The sequence below is a fragment of the Lemur catta genome, chromosome 23, assembly GCF_020740605.2.
Source record: "Lemur catta isolate mLemCat1 chromosome 23, mLemCat1.pri, whole genome shotgun sequence".
Lineage (NCBI taxonomy): Eukaryota > Metazoa > Chordata > Mammalia > Primates > Lemuridae > Lemur > Lemur catta.
In genome coordinates, this window is record NC_059150.1 from 12721671 (window position 1) to 12734252 (window position 12582).

Sequence of the window (12582 nt, forward strand, 5' to 3'; positions counted from 1 at the left end):
AGATATTTATATTATTGCCTTTAACACACCAAAAAATGTGTTCTTAGCACAATGCCTGGGGCATAGTAGATGTTCAACAAATGGAGATGGATTGCACAATACTCCACTGTAAAAAATCTTCTCTTTCTGCAACACATGAGCCCTCAATCAACATTAGCCTCATCCTTATCTTTCAACCTGATACTAATCTACCATTTGTCGTTCCCAACATGACTTTTGTCCCAGCAGCTTCCACACACTTTCTCTATCCTCCAGGTCCCTCTGTCAGCCTTCTTATGTGCAAATATAGAAAGTCAGCAAATGCTCATAGGTTAGTACTTTTCCATCAACTAAGGTGCTAATTTAAGTGAATCTTAACTTCTGGACACCAGCACCATTTCCAGCACTGACTGTCTCATGTCTTATATTATGGTAACATTTGGATTTGAAATGCAGAAACTCTTTCCCACGAAGTTAAAACAGGATAAGGATAATCTGATTTGCTTTCTTTTTCAGGTTGCCAGTGGCTGGGACTCATGAGATTATAGCATGAGATGGCTCTGATGAGACAGAGGTCAGGGGTTCACATCTCTGTCTGGTCCAGTTAGCATTATTATTTTTCACATTCCCTTTCCATTCCCCTCAATCTCAGCCAAGACTCCTACAAATTAGTGCAATGGAGTAAAGAGGTGCCCAGAAAAAAAGAGCACAAGAAGGGCTTGGCGAAAGCCTGTTCTTATTTCTGGACAAACCAACTGACAGCTATTGCTCTGTGTGTGTGTGTGTGTGTGTCCATGAAAGGGTCATTTTTTTGTATGTGCACAAAAATAAATGTCTATCTATCTCTCATATGATTTGAAAAGCATTCATTGTTTCAGTCAGATGGAGGGATTATGTTACTTGAATACTAGTATTTAATGTACATTATCACATTTATTACCATACCAGAACCAGATGTTTAAAATTTGAACTTGAAATTCTATAGTACGGATTGTATTACCTTAGGGTTACCCTACCACCTAATGCTCAGCTGTATTTTGTTATGGCTTTAATAGAGCAATAATGTGTTTCCACAAGTCTTAGTCTGGTATTAGATGACATGTGGGCTAATTTTGGTGGGTTGGGCAGACTGGTAGGGGGTTATACAAACCAGAACAATTTGCTTTCCCAACAATTAGAAAATATGTGAAAAATTATTGCTAATAGTCAAGGCCTCTCTCTCTCTTTTGCTCTCCCTTTTGCTGTCTCTCCTTTTCTCTCCCTTTCTCTCTTTCATTCTTTATCTTTCACTCCTTTATTTAAAATTCGTTGTCATCTTAACTGTCTCCAAATGTCCCTCAGACTTCTTCCAGAAACAGAATCTACCTCTAATTACTAACTTTCTTATCTCAGCAAAAGCTATTCAAAACTTTTCCTCTTATTTGACTTCCTTACTTTGCTTCTATACTGATCAAACAAGCAAGCTCAGAGAACTGATAACATTTCTGATTTTCAAAATTATAATCAATGCAATTTAGATAAGGTAAGAAAAAAAAAAGAAGAAATAAAAGCCTGTGTGGAACTCAGCCAGTGATTCATCTATTTGCATTAATAGGTTCCAGCAATGGTACTACAGGCACGGAAAACCATGCCGGTCTGCCACTGCACTTAGCAAGCACATGAGCTTAAAAATAAACTTTGACAATGCAGATCTCTTTGTCCTTTCAGGAATGGAAAACATTATGTACTTCAAAGCATAGTAAGCCTGATTTGAAAATATAGTTGGGATTTTGTTACTGTGGCAGTTGGGAGGGTCTTTAGACTGCACACAGGACATGGATGCTTCGTGTGTAAATAGTACTTGAGCCACAAACTAGTGAGAATAAATGACGCTGGCAACTTTGATGTGTTCATTCATAAGGAAGAAACTTCTGTCTTTGAAGTTCTCTGGAACAACTGGGATAGAGTTCCTCATTTTAATCAGGGAATTTCTTCCTGAAACAAACTGCAAAAGCAGAGGATTTGAGTAGCACATTTCACTTGCATACAGCAGCGTTTGTTCATTTTGAGTGTTTTTGGACAGGAAATCGATCTACAGGGTAACATTCACACAAAAAAGGAAACAGTATGGGACGATGGCTTGTTAGTACAAGTGACTCTGTTTTGGAAGTTACGGACAAGAAACCTTGGAGGAAGAACGGCTTTAAAGATCAAAAGCATGATGACTCCTGATGAAAACATCACCAAATGATGAACCCACGAGCAAAAAAGAACTTCTACTGTAAGTATCTTTGCAATAATCAAGTATCTTATTTGTTTTCAAAATTTCTGGAGTATGCTAAGTAGATTTCCAAGTAAGTATTTGATGTAGGGAGTCTTCATTACAGACAAGACTATAATTAAACTCATTGGGTGGTTCCAACAGAGGGCTAGTTACTGGAATTTTTTCGATGACCTTGCAACACTGAAATAAATTGCATGTTAATACGGGCATGTTTTGTACAATAGGCATGTTATATCAGGCTTTTATTGTGTGATGTATTACTTTTGGCAATGCAAAATTGATCAACATAGGTATCTGTAAATTCCATTGCATTTGGATTCTGATAATTTATGTTTATTCTGGTTTCATGTTGTAGTCAATCTTGTAATCAATTTGCTCATATATAGATCCACACGTATTATTTGTAATTTACTTAGAGAGAATATTAGCTATTTCTTGAGTGAATCTTATTTGTATAGTAGGGAAGAGATGGCTTAGAATCTTGGAAATAAGGAGGGAAAAGTCTAAGTTTAAACTAAATCTTGGGAACTAAAACCTACGTTCTTTTTACATTTCCATAGTTTATTTGGCAAGTAGTTTTGTTTGGAATTATTTAGATGTGTCTAGATAAGACTTCTCACCTCAGAGGAATATTGTTATGATCTTAGAAATGTGAATAAAGCTCATCAAAAGCATAACCCTATGTAAATACTAAATATAGTAAAGTCCATCTCCAATGCCTGGAATATAGTATATACTTAATAAATATTTTTGAATGCTGAATCAATGCTGGTGTTGGGTAATGCACATCCTGATTGTACAGCAATTATTTCATATTAGGATTTTATTTTATGAATTTGTCCAGGAATGTGATTGAATTCTGTTTAAGAGGAACTATACAATAATGGGGTTACACTGTATTGCTTTTTTCAATAAGGAATTTCTTTAAATATAAAATTTCTAATTAATTGCTATATTTGGTTTTTTTTCTTTTGAAATACAAAAGACTTTGTTCTATATACTGTACGTGAAAAGGTGTCACCAAGTTCTGGGAGCAATTCAACATGTAAAACATGAATAATTAGTTATCAGCACATTTCAGATTAGTGTGTAATGTCCAGGTGCTGGTTTGTGGCACTGGGCCTTGGAATTAGCACTTTTGGAGCCGCTTTGCTGAGGGTTGATGGGTCGGCCAGTACACTGGCCAAGTCCCATGGGAGGGAGATAATTTTTCAGGTGTAAGGGGCGTGAAAATAAACTTAGAGGTGAGAGATAAAGACATTCTTGGTGTCCAATTGAGTGTTTCTGGAGTGACAAGAGGAGCAAAAGATGTGGGGAAAGGAATTGAGTGGGAGAGAATTGGAGAGGTAGGGTGAAGTCATTCTAGATGTCATCTGCATCTTACATGATGCCAGAAAACAGTGTTCTAGTACTCCCACGTTTTTCTAGATCACTTAGTATGGACACTTGCTAAACTGAACACATGTACTTCTGATACCACAAGTAGGAAACAAGAATGCTGAAAATGTGATTTTTTTGCATCTGATTAAAAGTGGTGGTGAGATTTTTTTTGGGGGGGCAGGTAGAAACTGTCATAAACTGCAACTAAGCAACAATGATCATTAAGGTAAAATTCTTTTGGATAACCATATATAACATTGGATATAAGCTTAACATTTGAATATGATTAAATTATGTATATAACAATAGATTAGCTTAAATTATCCAATTAACAATTCAGTGTATTTATAGGTAAATTAATCTACACAAATCCATCAGAATGTAAATCTAATTAAAAGAAGACATTCTAATGGAATAGCTTAGAAGTTCTTTTAAGAATTGGAAGGTGGGTTGATACCATCTACATGAACACTTTTTCAGGCTAAAATCATCTGGATTTATTATGCAAAACTCTGGGACCTCAATCAAGAAATGATGCAACATTACAGAAGTCCTAAGTCTTTTTTTTTTTTTTTTTTTTTTAAGGGAAGGAAAGCCATATGATTACTGTGAAAGCCAAGCAATAATGTATGGTAGAATGATTACAATTTTGAGGATTATCTTCAAAAAGACTGTAGATTTAGACACGCCCCACCCAGGCAGGATTATGATGTATTTATTGACGACAAGTGATAATTTAAATTTACATGGCATGTTATAATTTTTTAGCATTAGTTTAAAAATTAGTTGTTTGACATCAAAAGTTCTATAGCCAGAGCCATCCAAAGATTTGTTGTACCAGGAGGAAGGAACTCGCTGCTAGTGTGCTATGTCATAGCAGAGGAGGCTCAGCAAGGAGGAAAAGACAAGGATTTTGAGTCAGTCAAATGAGTGTTGGAATTCTATATTCCCCACTTGTAAACTGTGTGACCTGAGGCAAGTCACCTAACTGCTAAGCCTGTGGTCCTCCATATATTAAATGGGGTTAATAATTCTTCCTTCTTTGACTTTTTGTGAAGATGAAATGAGATAATTTGTGTCAACAGCCTGGTATGTAGTAAGTGTGTGATAAAATGATTAAAGAATACAGGCTTTAGGGACCTTCCTAACTTTGAGATCCTAGTAATTCTAGCTTTTTTCAAGGTTATTATTATTTATTGTTTTAGAGATGAGGTCTCATTCTGTCACCCAGGCTGGAGTTCAGTGGTCTGGTCATAGCTCACTGCAGCACTCCTGGGCTTAAGTGATCCTCCTACCTCAGCCTCCTGAGTAGCTAGGACTACAGGTGCACCACCACACCTGGCTAATTTTTAAATTTATTTTAGAGATGAGGTCTTACTATGTTGTCCAGGCTGGTCTTAAACTCCTGGCCTCAAGTGATCTTCCCACCTCGGCCTTCCAAAGTGCTGGGATTATAGGTGTGAACCATCACACCTGGCCTTTAGCTGTTTAATGTAACCTAAATTCCTCAGTTGTGCTAAATACTATCTAAAGATGCAACTCAATAGAAATGTCTATTCTCCACCTAATTGGCTCCTAATGTAAGAACATTGTAAAGAAAAGCTACAAGTACAGTAAAAGAATAAGGTAATCAGAATGCGTGAATTGAAAGTAAATGGAGGGTGTTTTTTGTTTGTTTTAGATGTGTTAGGTGATCTAAATCAATTTGGTTGACCATTGTATGATCCTTGATGATTAAGACAGTGGAAAAACTGGATTGGTCACTAATTTATTTCCCTGTTCATCTTTTGTATATAACCTGTTTAATTATTTCAAAAAATTCACCGTAGCTGACAGTCATTCTCAGCAGAAAGCACTTTTTTGAAAGTTTAAGGACTAAAAATGTTCATCTTTAAGGTGTTTCCTATGGTATCTTTCTATGATGCCTGCAAAAATCAAAATTTTATGTGGGTGGTATATTTTGATGATTTCGTTTACTGTGCCCATTTGTTCTGAGCACATGTGCAAAGCACTTGGGTAGGTAGATCCACCATTTTCAGACTACTGGTTAAACTGGCTTAAGCAATGTTTGCACATTGCAGATATGAAAAAACAGTCTAGCTGTTAGATTTGCTATCTGGAAAATCACTATGTATTTGGGGGACTGTCAGTAGCAGCTATTAGAGAAAATATTATCTTGCATTTACGTACTGCCATTTTCTTTTTGAAACATGTCCACATATGTTTGAAGTAGAGAGGGAAGTAGAGAGGGAAGCTACATTCACTTCATTTGTTGCATAATGTGTATAATAAACACAGAAATTAAACTGCATTGTCTAATGAGAAAGTTGGATATGAAGTAATGAGACTTTGCATCTAGTATAATTTGTTTAATGATTTTTATGACCATCTCTGATTTTTATCCAGAAATACATGATTCATCTGCTTCTCTCATGCTTTAATAGAGATCTTAAACTTGAGCCTTAATTAACACTTACTTTGTGTTGTGTCATCCACAGAAGCCCAACCAAGCTGGCACAACAAAGATATAGTTAACTGGGTTCAACTGGGTTTTTCTGGGTGTGCAGAAAAACCTGAGTGTGTGGAATTCTCTGTCTCCTCTACCACCAGTATATCCCAGACACTTCAGGGGAGTGAAGGTGTTCATATTTATTCATTGAGACTTTTTGTTTTACAAAAGAGTCAATGCCACAAATGAGCTCTTGGCTACCTTCCCTGGCTGCTGAGATGACATGGACTTGGACAACTGTATTTTGTGTGTTTGTGTGTGTGTGTCTCAAATTAACAGTGTCAATAGGAGCTAAAACTCTGCCCTATAGCTCCTCAAAGGCGGTAAACTATCTCCTATAAGCATAGATTTTTAAGGCTCAGGGCATAGTTTTATCTGTTGGTTTTAGTCTAGTAATCAGATGTCTTCTTTGGTATGACTGAAGTTTTTAGCCAGGTGCAAGAGGAAAACAGAAAACTACAAAGCAGTAGAGTCCAGCTACCTTCCACAAGTTAACAACCAGGTGATTTAGAAGAGAAATAGGTTGCATTTTTCATATCAGTAGCTTCGTGTATGCAATATCTCTTTAGTTCAGTTTCTAATTTTCTTTTCTTTTAAAAGCTTAACACTACACGTTCTGTACAGTGCTTTTGATTGGTGGCATTTCATGAAAATGTAGGCTTAAAGAGGAAATCATGGAACAGAGGGCTCAGATGCGTTTTGAATTTCATGAAATGAATCTTAAAGAAGACTTTGCTCTGCATGTGCATAGCTCAGACTCTATTATCCTTATTATTTTTCTTCCTTTTGTGAAAGAAACAAACTCTAAGGTTAGACCAAGTGCCACAGAAATAATAGAGGTGTGATTACAGGTCGTTACATAGCATGCCACCAAAGTGTTTTGTTTCCATTGGGCTGTTTTTATTCTTTTGAAACCTGAGGGAAGGGGTCAAGGTGAATTGAACAATAATATGTAAAAAGCAACCAGTAACTTTTGATACCTTGATTTTCTATCTAGAGTTCTACATAGTATAGAGGCCTGCCACAGTTATCACTTCTTTTCCTTCATGTTTTTAAGGGTTGTTTTATTTTTAAGAAAAGTACAGGATTCTCACTCCTTCAGGGTGAGATTGTCTGTTCACAGGACTCAGATTTTTGTTTTGTGTATATATTTTAAATTACTTTGAAATCCATAGCAAGTAAAATTCACTAATTTTCATGCCCATAGTTCTGTGAGTTTTGACGTAGAGAGTCTTGTAACCACCGGTGCAATCAATATATAGAACAGCTCCTTCACCCCAAAAAATATTCCCCTGTGCTGCCCCTTTGTGGTCAAAACCTCCCCCATCCCAAACCCCTGACATGACTTAATTGTTTTCTGTCCCTCCATAGTTTTTGCCTTTTCCAGAATGTCATAGAAATGAAATCATAGTTTGCAATCCTTTAAGTCTGCTTTCTTTTACTTAGCAGAATGCATTTACAATTCATCCTTATTGTCATGTGTCAACAGTTTGTCTCTTTTCATTGCTGAGAAGTATTTTATCGTACCAGAATTTGTTGATTCATTCACCAGTGAATAATATTCAGACTATTTCCAGTTTCTGATGACTATGCACAATGTTGCTTTAAACATAAAGTGCTGTAAACCTAGGTTTTTGTGTAAATGAAAGTTTTCATTTTTCTAAGTTAAATATATACCTGGAAGTGGGATTGTAGATGGTATGGTAAATGTACACTTAACTTTGTAAGAAACTACCCAACTGTTTTCCAGAGTGGCTTTACCATTTTGCATTTCCACCTGCAATATAAAGGTTCTAGGTACTTCAAATTTTTGCCAGTGCTTGGTATTGCCAGGTTTTTGATTGTTTATTTGTTTTTGTTTTTCTTTGTCTTACCCATTCCAGTAAGTGTGTAATGAAATCTCATTGTGATTTTAAGATGTTAAGCATCCTTTCATATTCTTATTTGCAATGTGATTATCTTCTTTGGTATAATGTCTGTTCAAATCTTTTGTCTATTTTTTTACGTTATATTTGTTTTCTTACTGTTGGTTTTGAGAGTTCTTTTTAAATTGAAGATTTAAGTTCTTTATTGGATTGGTGATTACCAGATATTTTCTATAGGTTGTCTTTCCATTCTCTTAACTATCTTTTATAGAGAAAAAAGCTTTTAGTTTTGATGAAGTATAATTGATCGATTTTTTTCTCTTATGGATCATGCTCTTGGGGTCATATCTAAGAATATTTTCCCTATTCAATTTCATGAAAATTTTCTTTTGTGTTTCCTTTTTTCAGAATGTTTCTAATTTTATGTTTTACATTTAGGTCCATGATCCACTTCAAGTTAACTTTTGTGTAAGATATGAGGTGTGGGTCAAGTTATGTATTTTTTGCATATGAATATCCCATTGTTTCAGTACCATTTGTTGAAAAGATTATCCTTTCTCCATAAATTTGCCTTTGCACTTGTATTAAAAATTGGTTGATAATGTTTCAGTAGTTCTATTTCTGGACTCTCTGTTTTGTTCTGTTAACTTATGTGTGTATACTTTCACTATGACCATATTGTCTTGACTAGTATAGCTTTGGAGTAAGTAATGAAATCAAATAATATACGGTCTCTAAATTTGTTCTTCGTTTTCAAAATTGTATCTTAGGTCATCTATCTTTCCACATAAATTTTAGAATCAGCTTGACAGTATCTACAGAAATCCTGCTGGGGTTTTGACTGGGATAAGTGTTAAATCTATAGATCAATTTGGAAAGAACTGGCACCTTAACCATATTGAGCTGTCCAATCCACTTATTTAGCTGCTTGATTTTTTTCATCAATGTTTTGTGGTTTACATCATATAGATTCTGCACATTTAGATTCATACCTAGGTATTTCATTTTTTGGAGCTGTGGTAAATGATACTTTAAAAAAATCTGTTTCCAATTTTTATTGCTACTACATAAATATATGCTGGATTGATTTTTGTGTTTTGACATGTGTCTTGCAAATTTGTGCTAAGCCCATTTCTTGGCTCTAGGCACTTATTTTGGAAATTATTTAGGTTTTCTATGTAGATCATGATGTCTATGAATAAGAACAGTTTTATTTCTTTGCTTCCAATCTGTGTGCCTTTTAGTTTTTTTTTTTACTTGCTTTATCGTACTGGTTAGGGTTTCAGTACTATGTTGAATAGAGATGGTGAGAGCAAATACCTCCGTGTTGTTCCTGATCTTATTTAGCCTTCATTATTAAATATTTTAACTATAGTTTTTTAAATAGATACTCTTTATTAACTTAAGGAAATTCCCTTCTGTTCTTAGTTAGCTGGGAGTTTTTATTATGGAGAAATTTCAATTTTTTCAAATGCCTTTTCTGCATGTATTGATATGATCATGTAATTTTTCTCCTATGCTCTGCTAATATGGTGCATACTATTGACTAAATTTTGAATGTTGAACCAGCCTTGCATTTCTAGGATTAACCCCATTTAACTGTGAGGCATTTCTCTTTTTCATATATTGGTAGATTAAATTTGCTAATATTTTGTTGAGGACTTTTACATATATGTACATGAGAAGTATTAGTCTGTAGCTTTTTTTTTTCTTTCTTTTACTGCCTTTCTGTTGCTTAGTGAAAGGGTAATGCCAGCCTCATAAAATGTCAAAGATTCTTCTTTTAAGACTCTCAGAATGTACTCATGGTAATATAGTGTTATATTTAAATTAACAGAGAGCACTTAATGATGAACTGTGGAACAATACTGTTCTATCTAGAGGCTGGTAATCTAGAGAGTGTATAATAAATAAAAACAAGTAAAATACATAATTGATAAAATTTAATGAACTTGTCTCAAAAAATTGATTACTGAGCATGCTAATCCAACTATGATGTGAGTTAGGAAACCACATCCATCCAGGAACACTGCTCATTCTCAACTCCCTGTCGTCAAGTTTTGCTTATACAAGGAGACCATCTGGTAATTTTTCCATAAACTGATAACACTGTTCATGTGGTATTTCCACATCCATCCTGAACAGTGTAATAGGTTAGTTCCACAGAAAGATGAATTTTCCATTGTTGGACGAAACCCATATTTTTCTCCCTGTCCTGTGGATGTTACAGTTGTAAGTTGCTTTGATGTTATTTTGATTTCAACTATAAGAGCATCACCTAAAAGGAGAGAATTCTAAACTCTGAAATTAGAGCGAGATAGACTAGAATTATAGATTTCAACCTCTTCCACTCAGGCACAATGTGATAAGTTGAGATAGCACGTAATATTTGTTAGGAAAATGAACTCTGCTGTTAGACTGCTTGATTTGAACTTGAGAGTTGGATGACTTAACGTAAGTCACTAAACTCGCATTGGACATTTTAAATTTATCTAGTTTACAGTTTCTTTCCAACTTCTCAGTTATCTCCAGTGTTTCTGGCATGAATTCTCTGTTTTAGGGGGCCTGAGTCTCTAGAATGTCTTTTTTATATTGGACTCCTTCATGTTACATCCTCAAATTATTCATTTTGCCAGGAATTACCTGCTGTTGTCCTTTGTATGCACTGGCCTCTGATTGACTCTTTATGGCATAATTTCTGGTTGTCTCACATCATATCCTATTGAATTCACTGGTTCTAAATGATTTTTCTATCAGCTTTTTAGCTTGAGATTCCTGAGCTACATAAAATTGAAGTTTACACGTAAACTATACAGGCTCTGGAATCTTTGGCAGGTAACCCTGCATCCGTTCATGACCTGAGATGGATAATTCATTTCTGGATGAGCCCATGGTTAGCAGGTGGAAATTTTCTCTTCTCTGTTAAAAATCTCAGTGACTGAAATCTGTGCTCCCAGCACCATTTTGTCCATGGACCTTCAATTCTTTCCCACCGTCTTTGGTTCTCTTTTAATTTACGGCTCTTGGAGATTTACCTTTGTTGGGTTAGAGCTGAGTAAGTTACAACAAAGATATTTAATATATTGAGAGATTAGTAAAAGCTAGGTGAGATTCAGGGAGGAAAAGATAAAAGCCAAAAAAACCCACAAAAAACCCCAACAAACAACTGTGAGTTGAAACCATAATGAAACCATAATACTGAACAAAGGTAGAAATGAGAGTTGCCTTGGAGGCAAATACCAATACCAGTGCAGGGATCATGAGCTCGGTCTACCTTTCAATTAAAATTTTTCCATAAAGTGAAAGCCTTTGAAGGAAGCTAAAGTCATTTCAGATCAGTAACTCACCTAGCCTCTTTCTGGAGAAAAACATTCCCAGTCTAGGTTATCATGATCAAGTGAAACTAAATATGAGTGTGTAATCAAAATTTACCAAATTTTAGTCTGTTAGTCTAAACCAAATATGAGTGTGCAATCAAAATTTACCAAAATTTAGTCTATTAGTCTGTTTTTATACCAGCACCATGCTGTTTGGGATACTATAGCCTTATAATGTATTCTGAAGTCAGGTAGTGTGATACCTCTGGTCTTTGTTCTTTTTGTTCAGGATTGCTTTGGCTATTTGGGATCTTTTTTGTTTCTATATGAATTTTAGAAATGTTTTTTCTAATTATGTGAAAAATTACATTGGTATTTTGATAGAGATTGCGTTGAATCTTTAAATTGCTTTAGGTGGCATGATTATTTTAATGATATTAATTCTGATCCATGAACATGAGATGTCTTTCCATTTGTTTATGTCCTCTTCAACTTCTTTCATCAATTTCTTATGTTACTGAGATTAAATAAGCTTCAATTAATATGTCATACATAGGATATCACATTGTAATTTCATTTTATAAGTCTCCTGGTCTGCCTAACTATAATCTTCTGGTATAATCAAACACATTTCAGCAGTGATGGGAAGACTTAATCATTTCAATAATTTTAAATGATGTAAAATTTTAAAAAAACAGACTATATTTTTATTGATGGATGATAACTGGATATCGGGTATAAAATATTTTTTTAACTTCACAGTAATTTTTATCTATGTTTGGAAAGTGAAAAATTGTGCTTGAAGTAGTCATATGAACTGCTTATAATTCTCAGCTTATAAATTCAAATGTTTAAGAAATATGATTTGATTTTTCTATAAGTGAACTTAAGTTATATTTCAAGTTCTCCATTTCACCTGGTAGAAATTTAATCTTCATCAATGTGATGATCAAATTTAGGTTTCAACTTGACTGGATTAAGGAATACCCAGATAGCTAGTAAAGCATTAATTCTGGGTATGTCTGTGAGAGTGTTTCCAGAAGAAGTTGGCATTTGAATCAGTGGATTGAATAAGAAAGATCCACCCTCTCCCAAAGTAGGCAGGCACCATCCTATGCATTGATTGAGAGCCTGGATAGAAAAAAAGGCAAAGGAAAGATAAATTTGTTCTCTCTTCTGGAGCTAGGACACCCACCTTCTGCTGCCCTTGAATATTAGAACTCCAGAGTCTTAGACCTTTGGACCGCAGGACTCACACCCGGAGCCCCC

The 12582-nt window shown here is 35.0% G+C and overlaps 1 protein-coding gene across 1 annotated transcript in view; it reads left to right on the top strand.

The window, feature by feature from the left end:
• The first annotated feature begins 1826 nt into the window (after positions 1-1826).
• KCNK2 (potassium two pore domain channel subfamily K member 2) overlaps positions 1827-12582 on the top strand; it is a 156425-nt gene continuing 145669 nt past the window's right edge. Inside the window, exon 1 of the mRNA XM_045536423.1 lies at positions 1827-2239. Coding sequence (XP_045392379.1) covers positions 2206-2239 — 34 coding nt within the window. The 5' untranslated portion in view covers positions 1827-2205. The remainder of the gene's footprint in view (positions 2240-12582) is intronic.